The 19,591-nt window shown below is 37.9% G+C and overlaps 2 protein-coding genes across 7 annotated transcripts in view; both read left to right on the top strand.

Moving 5' to 3' along the window:
• Window positions 1–19,591, top strand: part of LOC114457987 (uncharacterized) — a 98,122-nt gene that overhangs the window by 20,709 nt on the left and 57,822 nt on the right. Inside the window, exons 1-7 of one of the 4 annotated variants that reach the window (XM_028440194.1) lie at window positions 3,460–3,543; window positions 5,654–5,965; window positions 6,120–6,401; window positions 6,472–6,615; window positions 6,828–6,853; window positions 9,928–9,994; window positions 11,032–11,470. In XM_028440194.1, coding sequence (XP_028295995.1) covers window positions 3,498–3,543; window positions 5,654–5,965; window positions 6,120–6,401; window positions 6,472–6,615; window positions 6,828–6,853; window positions 9,928–9,994; window positions 11,032–11,111 — 957 coding nt within the window. In that variant the 5' untranslated portion in view covers window positions 3,460–3,497 and the 3' untranslated portion in view covers window positions 11,112–11,470. Of the gene's footprint in view, window positions 1–3,459; window positions 3,544–5,650; window positions 5,966–6,119; window positions 6,402–6,471; window positions 6,616–6,827; window positions 6,854–9,927; window positions 9,995–11,031; window positions 11,471–19,591 lie in introns of those variants that run through there. The other 3 variants (XM_028440192.1, XM_028440195.1, XR_003672976.1) reach the window with 3 other exon arrangements.
• On the top strand, window positions 3,611–19,237 carry LOC114457985 (paraneoplastic antigen Ma3 homolog). 3 transcript variants are annotated; one of them, XM_028440189.1, is made up of 5 exons: window positions 3,611–3,622; window positions 10,146–10,150; window positions 14,406–14,600; window positions 14,681–14,745; window positions 15,249–19,237. In XM_028440189.1, exon 5 carries the CDS (start codon window positions 15,973–15,975, stop codon window positions 17,647–17,649), a length of 1,677 nt encoding a protein of 558 aa, XP_028295990.1. In that variant the 5' UTR covers window positions 3,611–3,622; window positions 10,146–10,150; window positions 14,406–14,600; window positions 14,681–14,745; window positions 15,249–15,972; the 3' UTR covers window positions 17,650–19,237. The 3 variants fall into 3 exon arrangements, with proteins under 3 accessions (XP_028295990.1, XP_028295989.1, XP_028295991.1); XM_028440188.1 differs by having other exon boundaries at window positions 15,268–19,237; XM_028440190.1 differs by lacking the exons at window positions 3,611–3,622; window positions 10,146–10,150; window positions 14,406–14,600 and having other exon boundaries at window positions 14,607–14,745; window positions 15,268–19,237.

Here is a 19,591-nt window from a genome sequence, read left to right on the forward strand (position 1 = left end):
AGCATACACGTCACAAAACAGTGTTTTTCTGACTCATAATCGCAATAGCTCCTTAAAAATCTGTGTTTTACTGTAATGTGCAGTTTTTTTTTGGCTGAAAACAATAACAAGAGTGTGTGCATAGCAAAAGAAAGTCACTAGTTTTCAACTGTTATGTGGAATCCGTGCGCATAGACACGCCCACTCAAACAGCCCGGTTTCAGAATTGGTCAGAAATGTGACTTTTCAGAGGCTAAAACTCCAGAAAACAGGCGAGTTTGGAAAAATAAACCTCAAATACAATGTTCATTCCGCTATGGAACAAACATGCTCAGGTGCTGAAGGTGAATCTCCTTGTCATCCAGCCTTTTTGGAGGCGAAAGACGAGGGGGAAAAAAATAGCGCTTATATCTCCTCCGCTGGCGGACACCGCGGGTAAGAGGCTCCGCTGCCCCATAGGCCGCTGGATGTAGCCGGCGTAGCAATCCCAAGCTATGTAGTCGGACCAGAGTTTCCTCATCTACCAGACTATAAAAGTTTGATTTACCTAAATCTAAGATTGCCTGGCAGTGGTATACTATTTTAGAATAATTACGCCGCAGTTTCACTGAGAAATTATTAGAACTGACTGAGTTATTTATAAAAAAAAAAAATGAAAAAACTATCGTACATGCAACCATTTGACCCACAGTCTAGAGCCTGTCAGAGAAAGAAACTATCATCTTGAACAAATATCACTGAAAATGGACTATAAACACAGTTCTTAAAATGTAGAGCTAAAATTATAGAAATATTTCCAGATTAAAGGTTTGAGCATTACTTACTTTGACCTTCACAACACATCTGTTGTTGGAGACTTGATACTGCATCTCCCTCACCCACCCACACACCATCTGGTTATAGACCTCCAAACTTTTATTAGATTTAAGGTATTCTGCTGTGTATGGGCTTAGCAAGAAAACCAAGTAGTTGACAATATCAGGATACATAATAGACGGAAGTTTCTCTGGGTCGTCATTGATCCAAGATGAGGGAGCCGACTCATATGGATCTGCACCACCAATAAAGCTTAACTTTTCCAAATATGGTGTCCTTTCCTGCAGACCAAGTCCTTCTCTGTATGCCTTTGCATCTATAATGCATTTTGAGGAGCTTTTCTGTGGTTTATCCATCACAGTGTTTACTTCCAAGTGCCTCCAACATGTATTGTTTACCTCTGATTGCCGCCAACATGGCCGCGTATCCGGTTACTGCCCAGAACGTGACGTTGTTGAAAACCCTTTATAGAGTTGGGTGACATAAACATAGATGGTTCAGTGACTTAAGTTCATGTCAGCTGACCAAATCTATTGCATCTTTATAGTGTTTTTGTGAAGTTTAACTAATAGCGCATATATTCATCTGGGAACTGATGATGTCTGTGCATTACAGACCCTGGCTGTGCTCACTGAAGTGTATATGATAATAATGTCATGAATCTCAATCCATTTATTTATAGGCTCTATAGGCTCATAGGTTTTTAGTCCAAAAAAACCAAACAATTTTTTCACAGCACCCCCCTGTTCAAAATTACTTCCAGCGGCCCTGCTTGTACTTTCACTATTTAAATAGTTTTCACATTCAAAACTGTTACTTTCTGCCAAATCTTCTTTTAAACTTAACAATGTTCGAGAAAACAGTCGTTCAATGTTGATGGAAAGTCTAGCAGGGTGTGGTTTAAATGTGAAAAATGGTTTTGCACCAGTGGCGGCTGCTGGTCTTTCATGCAGGGGAAGCTCATTTTCTGCCTACTTCAGAAAATGTATCTGTTTATTTAAATGTGAATTCTAGTAGAATTCACATTTTGTTGTCAACAACTATTTGTAGATTATCACGCACGCACGCGCGTAGCTGCTGCGCGCTGGAGTGTGAGTGTTTGGTCAAAAGTCTCACAACACAAGCAGTAACAGTCTCCACAAACACCAAAAACAGACACTAGGTTTGTCAGAAGTTGATTCGCTATGAGAGGATCAGCAAAGTCTCCGTGTCAACACAGAGCAACGGACTGAAATATTTGAAAAACCCGCCTGTGTGCTTACAACGTCATACTCTCTGATTGGCTCATTTCGCTGTCAATCAAAATTGAATTAGCCTGAGACAGATCATCCAATCATCATCCATTATTCCAGCGTCCGGAACAGACAGATCCAGCCCACTGCTCCATAGACCTCCTGTGAAGCCCGGCGTCCGATGGGCGGGACTAAGTGCGTCATAACCGAGCATTTATCCAATGAGCGTCTAGTTTGACTGCAGTGGATCAACCCCTAAATCATCTCCCATTGAAGTCAATTGAAGCTGAACTTCACCACTGTTTATTAACACTGTGACGCTGCGGTAATGAATGAAGAACGTCACGCTGTCACTGTCAGTTTCCTGTTATAAGAAGCTGATTCTGAACTAAACATACATGTGTTCTGTCATATATTTAGTCAATGAAATGTACACACAACACTACATATTTGACCACTGATTTTAGGGGAAGCTGAGGTTCCCTTGTAGTCTTAAAGCATCCGCCACTGTTTTGCACCAACTGAAGAGTATTGTACGTGCATGTTCATATTAAACGTACAGTGCACTGTGTCTGTATTCTGACTGTTGTCAAAGCGTTGGATTAAAAGAAAGTTTTAATGGCTGCCAAAGAAAACTAAGTCGTCTGCCTTTTTTTTTTTTTTTTTTTGCTGCATCTGGAAAAACATTTATTCCGCAACATCTGTTTTCAGGCAGATCACACACAAAAGTAACATCTTCACTCAATGGCTGATCCTAAAGGTCACCAACCCCTGGTTTAGGTCCTCTTCTTCTCTCTCACACATTAAATAAAGCATTAAACTGATTCTATGTAAATGTTGATGGACTTGACTTGATTTTATATAGCGCTTTATCACCACACTGAAGCAGTTTCAAAGCGCTTTACATAACAGCTCATTCACCGAATCACTCTCACATTCACACACCACTGCCATTTTATTTATATTATTTCATAGAATTATTATATTTTCTTTTTTTGACCGCATTTCAATCAAATTGAAAATAAAAACAATCCCAAAATTAAAGAAAAAAAAAATGTTAAAAACATTTTTTTTTAAATTATGTTTTTGGAAATGAAAACATTTTTTACAAGAATCATAAATGTAGTGAAATGAGTGTAGACTGTTGGAATAATGTGACTGTTCATTATTGTCAGTGTCTCTGCTGTGATGTTCTGTGTTCGCTATAGTCGACTTTGTAATTTCCTTTTTTGGTGATAAAGTTGAACTGTTTCATCCTGTTTGGCCTTGTGTGTGTAGCACATTATTTAAAGGAGACGTTAGATTAGAATCACTGTATAATGTGTTTTTATATTTTTATATGCATAAACCCCACCCATTTAAACTCCTCTTCCTCTTTTTATGACATCACTGATATAAGATGATATTTTTGCTCAGTGCACTCACAGATCAGAGTGTGAGGAAACATTAGAAACATTGATCTACAGCAGAATGCTTCTCCTGCAGCTCACTCTGCTCTTTGTGCTCGTGCTTGGAGGTAAACTTCTTCTTCTGTTGATGTTGTTTTATCATATAACAGAGTAGATGCTTTGGATTTCATTTGTTTTAATGAATTAGTGATAAAAAAAAAAAACTAGACATGTGTTAAAAACATATGGATGGTTAGAGAATATTGACAAAATACCATTTCATATCAAGTTTAAAGGCAAATTGTTATATTTATTTTAAAACAGAGCTCATTTTGAAAAAAAAAAGAAAAAAACTTAGTTTAAAGTTAGTTTTATTTCAGTCAGATAATAATGAACCCAAAAAGCTGAAATACATCAGTTTTAAGTTCGAAAAATTGAATCTACTCAAGTTGTGATTACTTTGATCAAATTTATTTCTATGAACAAACAGTATAAAATGATTAGGAGAACACAATGAAGGAGTATGGACCTAATTTAGGGCCACAGAATGAAAATTATAAATTTATGTTAAGGTTTTTTATCTGAAGCTTCCTCTTCTTCTTTTAGTTTATGAAAAACTTTCAGTTTTTACATTTGTGGAAATCAAATGAAATAATGTATTTTAAAAACTTACAAAGATAAATCTGAAGGTATTGTGTGTAAGAGGAAATATGATTTTAAAAATGATGAAAAAATGCTGGTCGCTGTAATCATAATTAAGTAGTAATTGTAAATGACTTTCTGAGGATAAATAATAATTGTAATTGGAAAAACTGCTTATGGTTGACTTTCTTTGTGTCTCTATGTTGTTCTGCCTGAACACCATGTGATAGTTGAACAGTGTGAGTTTAAAAAGCAGAGAAATGTGATGAAATCCGGTGCTGACGTTCTGGGCGTGCTCAGTGAGATCACCACAAAGAGGAACATCACAGATCTGAGGCTGAGGAAACATTTGAAAGAAATGTGATAGATCTGCACAGCTGTAATGCTCACCAAAAATGTCTTTCTCACCAGCAAAAGTAACGTTTCAGGCCTTAGCCCTTCATCAGACTTAGGAAACAGCTCTGACACACCTGCATATATACATGGGATGATTAGGTCACATGATCAGAGGGCGTCACATGATTCAATAAAAAACTATGAGACTTGTGAGATATATAGTATAGATGTTTTACATAATCGATCACATTTATAATTGCAGAGACTGTAAAACAGGTGTGAATTGGCACATCTAAAAAAGCAGTGAACCAGTGCAACCACAACATAGTGCAAAAATACCAGAATTACAAATATATTATGAATTATATAAATAGATTTATAAATACATTCATAAATATCAGAATTATAGATATATTATAAATAGATTATATAAATAGAATTATGAATACATTTAACAATACCAGAACCACAGATATACTTATAAATCCCAGAAATGCAAATGTATTTACACATATGTACATATACACATAACACATATAAATATTGATTTTTACAAAGTTTTTACAATAAATTTAGAGAGTAGTGTGTTTTTCCAATTACAAAAATGTTTTATCCTAAGAAAGTCAATTACAATTACGTTCTCAATGACTAAATTCCAATTACAAGAATCAAAATGACTGAGCCTGAAATAAATAAGCTAATAAAAGTTAACCTTCCTCTTGTGTTAGCTTTCTGTTAGCATCTCTAATGATAACTGGTCCTAAATCAGCTGTAAAATACACTAAAAACAAATATCAATCATCTCATTTTTTTCATATCTATTGGTTACCTTGTTAGGTTTTATAATCAATGAAAATATAGGTTTTAATATTTTTGGTGTGGGCGTCTGAGACTTTTATGTGTCAGTTTACGTTTAGATTTATATAATTTTTAATGGTAAAATGTGGTAAAGCTTGATATGAAACATAATAATTGTTAACTACATATGTGTAGAACTGTACATAGAACTGTAACATGGTTCCCCAGTTTTGTGTTAAATTATAATTGATCAATTTTATAGATTTTTCATGGCAATTACAATTACAAAGTCAATTATCTAAACTCAATTACAATTACGACAGCAACAGATTTTTAAAATTACAATTATAATGATGCCATAAATATCATAAATTATCAATTACGCAAGTACAATTATAATTGACCCTATCCCTGTTTTATTTTATAACTTTATAACGACTGCTCTGTGTTTCTTTGCAGCAGGCAGCAGTGATGACATCTATATCTATCACAGAGCTGGAGATGAGGTCATCATGTCCTGTAACAGTGTGAATTCATCTGAAACATCATGTTCTAGTGTTGACTGGTTTTACTACAGAGACATATTTACTATTGATACCATTGTTAGTGATGGACAGATTAATAAAGATTCACCTCAAGCTGATAAACTGAGTCTGGGCCGTAGATGTTCTTTGACCATCACAAACATCTCCTCTGAGGATGCAGGAGCTTACAGATGTCGCTATAGGAACACATATGAACACGACACAGTTGTGTATCTGAACATTTTAACACGTGAGTAACATGACATTATTGCAGCTGTTCCTAATATTTGTAATTGAAAACTTACAGTAATTGTAACTGAAAAGTACAATTGACTCCAACCCTGGTACTGACCACAAATCTCACTGTTCATTTAATTGTTTGGATTCTTCCACATTTTCCTCAGTCTCAGCAAATCAAAGCACTGATCCAGTGGGAGGAGTCACACTGACGTGCACTCTGTGGGGGTACACAGACAGCTATTGTGAAGAAGACAGCCTGAGATGGCTGGATGAGGAGAGAGATGAACTGAAGCAAGATGATGATGAAGTCTATTATAGTAGACAGAAGAACTGTGTTTCTGATCTGATAATAACACATCAGATTAACCACAGCAGAAGATACACCTGCCAGTTTGTTGATAACAATGAAGTGAAGATTTCTGCTGACTACACACTTGTGTCTACAGGTAGGACGACCAATCAAATCTGACCTTTAACATGTAAACACTGTCTTTATATGTTCTTCATTGTTTTCAGCTCCAGTTGATTTAACGTCTGATTTGACTCCAAACAAGATCATCTTCATCCTCAACATTGCAAAGATTTGCCTGCTGATCATCCTGGTTGTTATTGTTACTACTGTTCAGATTAAATACAGGAGGAGGACTGGAGCAGCAGAAGGTGTGTATCTCTACAAAGATTTAGTTAAAAACCTATGACAACAGAACATAAAGGTCTGTGACTCAGAGAGGACAAACTATGAAAGGATAAACTCTTCTTTTCTGTTTGTTTGCTGCTGAGAATCATATCAACACTGTACGACTTTAGTTATAACATCAATAACCAGTTTTTGATTCAATTCCAATGACAGAAATGTCTTTTTTTTGTTACAGATGCTCAAGATCAAGATTGTGTTCCTGTGAGTATATTTATAACCAACCAGCTTCTTACTAAACACACGTCAGCTCTCAGGAACTATTTAGGTTCTCAAATGTGGTCCAACAGCAGCAAAAGTAACCAGTGATTGTTTCCCAATACACAGAGTGGTTGATATGTGACTGCTCTAGGTTTAGACCTAAAGAAAAGAATCTGAATTATTAAACACAGGTGTTATGTACGTGGTTAGGAATATTAAAAGAGACAGCAGACTCGTGTATGAAAACATGAACTTTTTACTTTCTTCTTCTTCTCTGCTATACAGTCAGCAACACAGCATCATTCAACCACAGCGACCCCTGTGGTGTAGCAACTGAAGACACAACATATTTCCCCTTTGTTTAAGAATGTTACTGATAACTAGGAAATAATCAATACCTGAAATCAAATAAGACTGACTGTAAATTAGTGTTAACTTCAATCTTCATAATTGTTTTTTCACTGCAATCACTTGTTAATATTAACAACATTACTCAGTAGTACAAAATAATTATAAAGTAGCAACATAACCTTTCAACTACAATTACAGTATCTCTTCCACTTGTTATTCACATCATGACAAAGTCTGGAATGTTTTTCCCTTTTTTTTTCACATCATTTTCTATTTCAATATTCCCCCCAAAGGCCATGAGAACAAATAATGTTTGTAATTGTTAAGTCAAGCAGGCTTATTTCTGAACCTCGTGGGTCTAGGCACGTTATCAAACAGTGGTGGTGCAAGTTCTGGCTCAAGGGCTGGGGCAGCAGTCATGGTTTTAATGATGTTCTTTGAGCTGTCTGGGACCAGAGAGAGATGAGATGCATTCCATGTACGACCATCCTACTTTCTTGGCTTCGCTTGCACGACGTGCACAGGAGATTGGGACTCAGCTGAAAGAGTCTGTACATGCATGATCACAGCTTCCATATTAACTGATAAATCCATCCATATTTCCCTCTGTTTGCACCAACAGCTTCTCCCGTATTCTTGGGCTGCTGGCATGCTCAATGAGTTGGTCCTGGATCATCTCATCAGTATTCTCAGTAAACGCACACGTCACCGCCAGCTCTCGTAGCGTGTCAACATACTCAGCAACAGTCTCATGTGGCCTCTGCACTCGTTGTTTCTCCACCACGACATTTATTGCAGGTCTGAAGTGTGTACACAACGCGGTCAAGGTGGACTGATAGTTCGTACCTCCATCCGTGAGTGTGTAGAAGATAAGTTGTCCTTCGGTGCTCAAGCAGTGCAGTAGGAGCGCACGTTTCCTCTTGTCAGCCCACTCGTCTCCCTCCGTGTGAATAGCAAGCAGGTAGTTGGACCTTCATCCACATATCAGAAGGAATTGTGGGTTGTCCGGCAGATGCAAGAAATAACGCAGGTCGAGGCAAAACACTCGCCATCCTCGTCGTCAATTTGTTATGTGTGTGGTTAGGAATATTAAAAGAGGCAGCAGACTTGTGACTGAAAACGTGAACTTTTTACTTTCTTCTTCTTCTCTGTTATACAGTAGGGGTTGACCGACTTCATAATTTTAAAGGTCGACTTTATGTGCATACTAGTCAAGTCGACGTTGACTAGTCGATGACGTCACAGCCGAGTGGCAACCGAGTGCAGGTGTTGTGCCAAAATCCGTGACCCAAATAAATCTGTGACAGCAGGTGGCAACAGTTCCAACCCCTGCGGCTTCTCGGCGAACATTTACTCCCCCTAAACACGTTTGTAATTTTTCTCTAGTCTGCATTTACTTCACCCACCAGAGCGTCATGTTTAAGGGTGTGTAAATAGCTCCTTAATAGCTACGGAGAGGTTTAGTCAGTTGACGTAGCACTCTTCTTCTCTACCGCAGAGAAGCTGCAGCGGTCACAGATTTTTAAGAGTCACAGACTTTGGCACAACACCACCAGCCCCTGGGATACGGGACATGCTATAGAAGCTAAGTAAACCCAGGAAGTGCTGCTTCGCCTACCATGAGTCTATGGTAACTGTTAAGCCCCAAGGTTTCCTCAAAGCCGGGCGTTTAGACTTTGTTTGGGCTGTTTTTAAGGTAGCTTCGGCTTCCTTCACCAAAGCCGGTGTTGTCAAACCTCTTCGGAGCTATTTACATTTTAATGTCTGCCGAGAAGCCACAGGGGTTGGAACTGTCGCCACCTCCAGTCACAGATTATTATGGGTCACAGCTTTTGGCACAACAGCGGTCTTACCCCACTAATGAAGCCTCTGTCCTACACTGCTGTTTTCCAGATCTGCTTAATGCACAGACATGTTACCACTACAGCTAACGTTAGCATGTATATTAGCCATAGTATCTGCCTACCAGCTGCAGTTTGAGCACAAACCAGGAAGGAGCGAGAATTGCTTGATTTAATACAAGGACCCTCGTTTGCTGTGTTGTGTCGCCATCTTGGGCTAAAGTCAGGTACTGCGACAAGTCGACGTCACGTTGACAGATTTGCAAGACAACACTAAAGTCGACTAGTTTGTTCAACCCCTACTATGCAGTCAGACGCACAGCATCATTCAACCATAGCAACCCCTGTGGTGTAGCAACTGAAGACACAACAACATTGGAGAGTGGTGTGAGAGCTGTGTTTCAGATTTAGAAAGGATGTAAATTTGGGATGCATCATCTGTAGTGTTCCTTTGAATCAAGCGGTGTTTCTGCCTTTTTAACACTGAACACCCTCATCAAAGGTGACCAGCTACAGGGTGATCAAGCCTGAGCTTGCGTCCCATAACTGTTTCCCACTCTCTCCTATCTGCAGTTTTAGGCCACCTCACACACACTTGAAAAACACCAAGAATGTAATCAATGAACTCTTTATAATTCAGGGTCTTCCTAGATTTAACTTTAGAGGCTTTATCAAAACCAAGGTCATGAGTTTTGTGCTAAAGTTAAAAAGTGTATCATTAGTTGTATCTAGTTTGTGTGGACTGTCTGAGAAAGTAGTTTCAGAAATGCTTTATAGCATTTGTTACTATTTTTACACATTTTACACAACTAAAGAGTTGTGATTGTGGATTGTTACTTGTTATCACTATAGTTTCTACTTCTGAAGTACTTTGTTTGCACTCAGGATGAGCAGGACAGCAGAGTGATCTATGATAATGTAGAGAATCACCAAGGCCCTGCCCAGCACCACGGTAAGTGACTCATATACGTCCCAGCATTCAAGGATCTGTAACCTACGCAATATTTGAGCTGTTGAACTGTTACACATTATAACAATAACACAGACACACAAAGAATTCTCCCAAAATATTGATGGGATAAGTTTATTGTAATCAGGATAAGTGTTTGTTTTCATACTTTTTTTTAATAAATGGTATTGTGCTCTGCAGCACTGTGTGGTCTTACAAAGGTCTTATAGACATAATTTACAGGGGTCCTTTAACTCTATTAACAGCATCTGCCTTTATTGTCGCTTCTGTGGAAACATCCTTATCCTGGTATGTGTGCATTAAAATGACCGTAACTGTTAAAATTTGCTCTATTTGAAAAACTCCAAATGTTTCTATAAGCTAAGATGTTGTGCTTTATTGACAACCTACAAACATTACAGTAATCACGTTTCCTCCTTTGTAAAAACCCTGTGAAGAAGTCGCTTCGGCTTGCGGGTGGTGTCGAGTAGAGACGGAGAAGGGGTGCTGCTCGTGCAAACATGGAGATACAAAAAAGAGCAAATTATTTCATATTTGTAGCAAAAAATAGAATCTGGAAGACCTTCAAGGATGAGGAAACTTCCACAGAGGTGTTTTACATTCTCCTGATTGTTTTTATATTTGTTGAAAAATCTGTTATTCGTGTGTTTGCATTGTTTTATTCCTACTAAATCTAAAAAAAAAACATTTAGTTTTTGTGTTTTTCTTAATTTCAAAATGGTATTACACTGTTGGAAAAATAATAAATAGTGATAAATTGCCATATACTGGAGGTCTAAAGTGTTATGTAAAACACTTCATCATAGGACATTTTTATGACCATTTTATATGGACAAAATATGCAAAAAAACCCATGCAGAGATGTTAATATTACAGGTGTTAAAGGGTTAAAACTCTGATTAAATTACAAGGGTGTGAAACACCATGAAGGTGGAGACAAATGCTTCCTTGTTGACATATGCTGCTATCCTCTTTTAAAGACATACAATCAATCAAAACTCCCGTATTGTTTCCTGTAGGTCAGAAAAAAAGAGGAGGAAGAGGAAGAAGAAGTGATGTCTTCAACAGTCAAAGAAGCAGTGAAGAAGATAGTGTGTGAGGAGAGGACAGAGGAATTTTACACCAGCTTTAACTGTACATGAAAAGAAGCTGTAGCAGTAACACGCCTCCACTGATGTGTGTGCATTTCATAAGTTCTTGTTACGCAGTGACTCTTCTTTTTGTGGCTCATTTTTTTACAGTTTGGTTTGGTGGATCAGCTTTTTTCAAAGTGAAACATCAAAGCGATCAGCAGACACCTCTGATGTAGACTGGCAGTTGTCAGTCGAAACATGTCAGGAGATCAAAGTGGATTTATTAAAGAACAGTTGCTTGAATAAATGAAACCATAACATAACATTATCATCAGAACTTTGAAAAGAACATCAAGATCTTTTGTCGGCTGTCAATGTTTATTTTCAGGGCTTTTTCTTTGTCTAATTACAACTTTATTCTAATAATATTAAATAGTTTTTTTCTCATAATAGAATAAGTTTACTTTTGGAATATTATGACTTAATGACTGTTAAAAATGTCTTATACTAATACAACTTTACTCTTAAAGTCTATAAAAACGATGCTCACACAGATACTCTTTCTTCATCTCTGACCCAAGATAAGCTGTAAATATGTCTAAATTTACTTTCTATTTTCAGCTTCTTTTTTTTCTCACTGTTTTCTTCTTTTCTGTTTGTTCCTCCTAGAAAATTTCCACTTCACATTGTCTGCTTTCATCTCTGTAATTATCTCTGCAAAGAGTGAGAGTCACATTGTGAAAAAACAAAACAAAACAAAAAAACACCACAAATGAAGCCCTCAGTTTCTTTGCAGTTGTAGTTTAGAATCTCACACAGCTCAGTTACAGTCAGTTTCTCAGGTACAGCATGTTTAAGCAGAGGTGAAAGTAATGGATTACAAGTACTCACATTACTGTAATTGAGTAGCTTTTATGGGTACTTGTACTTTTTTGAGTATATTTCTAAATAGGTAATTTTACTTGTGCTTAAGTACATTTAAAAGAAATAAAGTAATTCATTACATTTCTACACCAGCATTATGTACAATTAAATGATACAAAATCGAACCAGTGTAACGTAAATCGGGGAGTACCCCAAGGCTCCATACTTGGGCCATTACTGTTCATATTATACATTAATGACTTTACAAAAGCATCAGAAAGATTACAGAGTATTTTATTTGCAGATGACACAACCTTATTTTACTCAAGTAAAGAAATACAGGAGACAATGGAAGTAATAAATGAAGAACTCAAAAAATAAAACATTGGTTTGATCAAAATAAATTAGTTCTCAATGTTAACAAAAGAAAACATATAATATTCAATGACAAAAGAAACACTGTTGATTTATCAATACAAATAAATGGGATGGACATTCAAAAGGTTAAAAAATAAAATTAATTCACCAATTAACTGGACAGGCTGATTATATAATTATTATAATATATTACATTTTCTCTACTCACTTTATATAACACAATGATTGTACCATATTTAACTTACTATGTGGAAATTTGAGGTTTGACCTGTAAAACTTACATACAGCCACTGTTCAGGGCTCTGAAAACTATATATAACATTAGACATAGAGATCCATCAAACCCACTATTAATCAAATGTAAGTCACTAGATTTTAATGATATTGTTGATTTTAATATTCTTCAGACTTTGTATAAAGCCAATAATTAAAAAAATTGCTAAAGAACATCTGATAAAGGTTTGAAAAAAGAGAAAATCACTATTATTTAAAAAGGACAGACATCTTAAAAAAAAAAAAAAGCTTTAACTGAAAAACAATGGAACAAACTGTCACAGTGACATTAATTTGTTGATGGAATGCACTTCAGAAAGAAATAAAAGAGTCAGAAACTCTCCTAAAATTTAAGAAACATAAAAACTGCAATGTTAAATAAGTATAAAAATTAGATTTGAATATAAATAATATGAGATATTTGATTTGAGCAAACATGAAAACGATGGTTCTGTTTTTGTTTTTCTCCTTTTTTGTTCTTTCTTTTTTGTGAATATTGTAAATATGGCACATGAAAAAATGTATTATGCTGAAGAAGAGATATGAGACAGAAGTGTAACTGTATTGTTGACAATGACTTTGTTGCAGCTTGACTTTGTTTAATGTAATTATTCTTTTTTTTTTTAAGGAGGGGTCAGATGTTATAAGTTTTTACTTCTTTCTGCTCCTTTTCATTCATATTTTTTCTTTTTTCAATGTGGAGAAGAAATAATATTTTTAATGTCTTGAATGAAATAAATAAACAAACCAAAGGAAATGATTGTGCAACTAAGTTATGTTTATCCAAAGGAACCTATGATCAACGTACAGTGCACTGTGTCTGTATTCTGACTGTTGTCAAAGCGTTGGATTAAAAGAAAGTTTTAATGGCTGCCAAAGAAAACTATAAAAACATTTATTCCACAACAACATCTGTTTTCAGGCAGATCACACACAAAAGTAACATCTTCACTCAATGGCTGATCCTAAAGGTCACCAACCCCTGGTTTAGGTCCTCTTCTTCTCTCTCTCACATTAAATAAAGCATTAAACTGATTCTATGTAAATGTTGATGCTGTAACATGTTTCTCTCTCTGCAGTCTGTGTTTTCTCCTCTCTCTCCTCTTCCTCTCTTCATTCTGACTTTTATTTTTATTTATATTATTTCATAGAATTATTATATTTCCTTTTTTTAACCACATTTGTTTAAAGTTTTTATTTTCAAAAATGTACTTAAATTAAAATTTTAAAAATTCTAAAAATAAAATTTTGTAAAAACGAATTGGAAAAAAATGTCAGTTTTTTTTTTCTTTTCTTTTTTTAGATTTTGGAGATTAAAACTATTTTTCAAGAATTAGTGACTGTTCATTATTGTCAGTGTCTCTGCTGTGATGTTCTGTGTTCACTATAGTCGACTTTGTAATTTCCTTTTTTGGTGATAAAGTTGAACTGTTTCATCCTGTTTGGCCTTGTGTGTGTAGCACATTATTTAAAGGAGACGTTAGTTTAGAATCACTGTATAATGTGTTTTTTTATTTTTATATTCATACCCCCCACCCATTTAAACTCCTCTTCCTCTTTTTATGACATCACTGATATAAGATGATATTTTTGCTCAGTGCACTCACAGATCAGAGTGTGAGGAAACATTAGAAACATTGATCTACAGCAGAATGCTTCTCCTGCAGTTCACTCTGCTCTTTGTGCTCGTGCTTGGAGGTAAATTTCTTCTTCTGTTGATGTTGTTTTATCATTTAACAGAGTAGATGCTTTGGATTTCATTCGTTTTAATGAATTAGTGATAAAAAAAAACAAAAACAAAACAGATGTAACCCTGTTATTTTTGTCTGTTTTATCTTACAAAACACTTTAAACACTTGTTAAAACGAATGAGGTGTGATTCCGAGTTTCGCCAGAAGGGGCAGCGCACTAAAACACTTTTAGCGCTCTTCTTCGTTGGTTTTCTTCCTCTGGCATCCATCTTGCTAAGCTGAGCACACCACAGAGAGGCAAAACGAGAGGTAAACTTTGAATAAAGGTTGTTTTAATAATCTAAATAGATCCAGAGACTAACTATCATAACTGTAAATATATCCTGCAGAACCTGTGATGGTTTTGATCCAGTTGGAACTCAGAAACAAAATCGTTTTGAACATTGTTATCCTGGTGAGTGTTGATCACATTTTCTCTGTGTTAGCATGCTAGTGTTGCTGATAAAATATGGAAATGACCATAAATGTATTTGTGAACTTTGCTAATGATAAAAACCAGTCAGGGTAATGTTTTATTGTTTAAACTGACTACTGAAAGAGTGAATTTATTTTGTGTGTTTGGAAAATCGCCTTCAACGTAAAAATGGTATTGAACAATGACAGTGAACTACAAGATGCACATGTCTAGACTTTGTAGAATCACATGTAAATGTGATATGCTACCTGTATATTTTGGGATGTTTACCATACTGTGATTTATATTTCAGTTAATTATTTAAATGATTTATATATTATATATATTTTATTGAAGAGAAATACTTTTATTTGTGAAATGTATGCCAATTTTGATTGTCATACTATTTTATTTTGTTATCCCAGCTGATAAGCTAAATTTGAGTTGAGTAATGGACATTAATATGAATAAGAACACAGACTGATTTTCTGCACGTTTTGCAGACTGGTTTTTTTTATGGAGGATTCGTCTGGATCTGATTTTTGGTTCTGCTGAATCGGGATTCCTTCACGTTCACCCTGGTGCCTGGTTCCCTGGTCTACCTCCTCATCTAACAGCGCTGCAACGGTTACATCGGGTACCCCTTTTGTTTTATGGACGCTGAATATTAACAGTAGTGGTAAAATCCTAATTTGAGTGCACTCAGAGGTTAATTTTATATGCTACCACACTATTTTGGTTTTGTCCTTTTATTTTAAGTATTTTCCTGAGATCTCAGAGGTAATATTGTGGCCGATCTGTACATTTATTGTTATGTTCAAATGAATCTTTTTTTTAATCAACAAAGAGAACGAAACTGAAAACCAAATATTAATACAAACTTAACCTTTAAACTTGCTGTGTGCTTCTTTTGGGGTGGAATCTACCAGTTATTAAACTGATAGATCAATTTACAGCCAGCCTCCTCATCGAATCTAGATTTTGATAACCTTACCTTAGGATCTTAGGATTGTTATTACAGAACAATCACCGTAGGGTTACAGTAGTGGCGAGCCGGCCAGGAGGTTGGTACAGAAAAAAGTAGAATCCACTCCATGTTAAAGGGTTCTTGACCCAGAACTACTCATTTAAACACTAGGATTAGAATCTTTTGATTTAAACACTTCCTTTACAAACTGAGGTATTTAAAAGCAGTAATCATATCCGATAAGCACACATTTATGCAAAATGGATCTTTGTAACCAGTTTGATGTGCATGGGCCTAGTTGTCTATACGTCACAGGCATAAGTGAAGTCAGCACAGATAGTGACATTACTGATTTCTTTCAATCCAATGGGGAAATTAATAAAGTTGTAAGAATCCCCAATGACGCAGAACAGCCCCAAGGTCGTGCGCTCATTGAATACACCTCTGATCGAACAATAACCAGACTTGACCCAGCACAGCTTGGTAACCTTCCTAGTCCAAGTGATCCAACTGTTACCTGGTGTGTCAGAACCATTCGTGAACTATCTCAAGAAGAGCTCGGTCGAGAAATGGCTCAGAAATGTTTAGCTGAATTGAGCTCTCTAACTAGGATCAGTAGAGCTGGCTTTTGGGATGCGCTTCAGAGCGAACTGCAAAGGGGTCAGCCAGACATTGCTCCTCCCCAAAGCCCAGACACACAGCAACAGCCCTTTGGACAGCCTGTTACTGCCTCCAGCACTGATAGTACTGATGATAGTGGTGGGCAGCCCAGCAATGCTACAGCAAATATCTCTGATCCAGTCATCCGTAGCATCCCAAACACCGCTGTTCCACGCATCCCTATTGATAATCATACTCTAAACCCACCTCATGTTCAGAAGGTCATTGTTGAGCATTTCATTCGCAGTGATTCCACACCTTCCAGCTACAGCCAAAGTAGACTCCGCACTTTCTCTGGGCGACTGCCAAAACCAAATGGAGAGGTTGACTATGATGCTTGGCGTACGCAAGTTGACCTGCTTCTCAATGATATGTCCGTCTCTGATTCACAGAAAGTAAGGAGAATATTGGAGAGTCTGCTCAGCCCAGCTGCTGATATCGTCAAGCCCCTCGGAACAAATGCAACCCCCCAAGCTTACCTCACTCAGCTTGACTCCGCATTTGGAGTGGTAGAAGATGGAGAGGAGCTATTTGCAACATTCCTGGGCTCCAACCAAAACTCAGGTGAAAAACCATCTGTTTACCTGAACCGCCTCCAATCCCTCATCACAAAGGCCATATCTAGAGGGGGAGTATCGGCAGCTGAGTCTGACAAGTACTTACTCCGCCAGTTTTGTAGAGGGTGCTGGGACCAGAGTCTTATCATTGGCCTCCAACTCGAGCATAGAAAAAATAATCCCCCCACTTTCCCCGAGCTGCTTCTGCTTTTAAGGACGGAGGAAGACAGGAGAGCGGCAAAAATGGACCGCATGAAAAAGCACCTTGGGAGCATAAGAGCTGCTGCACACGTTCAGTCAGTTATGAGCATGCCAGCATTTGAACATGAGCCTACCCCTGAAACAACAAAGAAACATGAGACAAATTCAAAACTTGAAAAAGAAGTAGCAGAGTTGAAAAAACAAGTCGCAAGGCTATTACAGCAAGGAGCGAAAGAGCAAAGACATGATAAACTGCCGAGCCACCTGACCCACAATGAAATACCTATTCAAAGTGAAACTTTACTTGCTCAAGCATCAAACAGAAACTCAAATCACCAATCCCCAATGCCCCCTAAAGCTTGGTTTTGTTTTAAATGTGGAGCTGATGGACACATTGCCGCAAAGTGCACTTTCGAACCAAACCCAGACCTTGTCCATAAAAAGAATGCAGAGCTCAAAGAAAAACGGAACAGATTTTGGGCTCGACAGGCAACCAATCAGGCTTCTTTAAACTTCTAGTGGCTCCTGCCACGGGACGGTCAGGAGCTACAGGGAATGAACATACAAGTCCCATAGCCATGATACACAGTCACAATGAATCACAAACTGAAAACAATGACTATTCCAGTAGTAAACTCCCTCCCGGACTTGTGGGCCCACGCTGCACTTCAACCATTTCTATTGAAGACATAAAATGTGAATCCATTCTTGATACGGGCTCCCAAGTAACAACGATTTCAGAGGCCTTCCATTCCAGATACCTGTCAAACATACCAGTTAAGTCAATACACAATCTGCTGGAGGTTGAAGGAGCTGGAGGTCAAGCTGTACCTTACCTTGGTTTTGTGGAAGTTAACTTAACATTCCCTGGAGATGTAACTGGAACAGAGGAGCAAATGCCAGTTTTAGCGCTCATCGTCCCCAAGTATGACTTCAATAGCAAGGTCCCTGTCTTGATTGGCACCAATGTTTTACTTGAGTTATACCAAAGAGGAATTAGTTATGATAAGTCCAAGTTTCTCAAAAGATCTGACAGTTTTGCAGTACTGCTCCAGCACGTGGCTCGGGTACACAAAACTGAGACTCAAGCTTGCCCTGTAAAGCTCCATGGAGAAAAACCCATTACCATTCCAGCCAGACACAAAATCTGTCTTTTCGGCGATGTTAGAGTGGGAAAAGCCAATCCCAATACTAACTTTATCATTGAACCCCCTGAGTCTTCATCCTTGCCGGGTGGGCTGTTCCTCCAGTGTGCTCTGATTAACGTCAACACAAGAGCCTCTAATAAGATCCCAGTAGTCCTCAGTAACATCACAGATCACACTGTCACCCTGCCACCAAAATGTGTCATTGGTGAAGTGTCTGCAGTTCAGAGATTACTACCTCTAACCACTACTCAAGCTGACTCACAGACATCCAAGGCCAAACATTCATTCAACCTGGATGACTCCCCAATGCCTGAGGAGTGGAAGAGTCGTATTACAAAAAAACTGAACTCTATCCCTGAAGTGTTTGCGCTAGATGAGCTGTCGTTTGGTCATACCACCGCCGTCAAACATCACATCCGCTTGCAGGATGACACGCCATTCAAAGAACGATCTCGGCCAATACATCCCTCAGACAGAGAGGCTGTCAGAGAACACCTAAGAGAACTCCTGGATGCTGGAATAATAAGGGAATCCGAGAGTCCCTTCGCTTCCCCAGTGGTTGTAGTAAAAAAGAAAAATGGAAAGATCAGGCTTTGCATTGACTATAGGAAGCTTAACAGCCGCACAATTAAAGATGCTTACGCTCTTCCGAACATCGAGGAGACGTTTTCAGCCCTGAGTGGAGCAAGGTGGTTCTCGGTGATGGACCTAAAATCTGGTTATTACCAGGTGGAAATGATGGAGCAAGATAGGGCTAAGACCGCGTTCACGTGTCCCCTCGGCTTCTACGAATTTAATCGCATGCCTCAGGGAGTCACCAACGCACCTAGCACCTTCCAACGCCTTATGGAAAAGTGCGTTGGAGACCTTCACCTCAGCGAAGTTTTGGTGTTTTTGGATGACGTCATAGTCTTCTCTCGGACACTCGAAGAGCATGAGACCAGACTCATGAAGGTTCTCAATCGCATCAAAAGTTTTGGCCCTAAAGTTATCCCCGGAGAAGTGTCAGTTCTTCAAATCCTCCGTGAAATACCTTGGTCACATCGTTGATGCACTAGGAGTCCACACTGACCCGGATAAAGTGTCTGCTCTAAAGGATTGGCCCTGCCCTACAACCGGGAAGAGTTGAAGCGCTTCCTGGATTCGCGGGGTATTACAGAAGATTTGTGGAAGGCTATTCAAAAATAGCCAGGCCTCTCAACACCCTTACTGCTGGATACTACCCACCTAAAAAGAGGGGTAAAGTGTACAAAGCACCAAGACCCAACCCTGGTATAAGCCCCAGAGCACTGTTTGGCGCAGAATGGACACCT

This window comes from Gouania willdenowi, chromosome 24, assembly GCF_900634775.1.
Source record: "Gouania willdenowi chromosome 24, fGouWil2.1, whole genome shotgun sequence".
Lineage (NCBI taxonomy): Eukaryota > Metazoa > Chordata > Actinopteri > Blenniiformes > Gobiesocidae > Gouania > Gouania willdenowi.

Excerpts from the sequence above, each read along its gene's own strand:
- LOC114457985 (XM_028440189.1), top strand. The coding sequence starts at position 15,973 with ATGGATCTTTGTAACCAGTTTGATGTGCATGGGCCTAGTTGTCTATAC.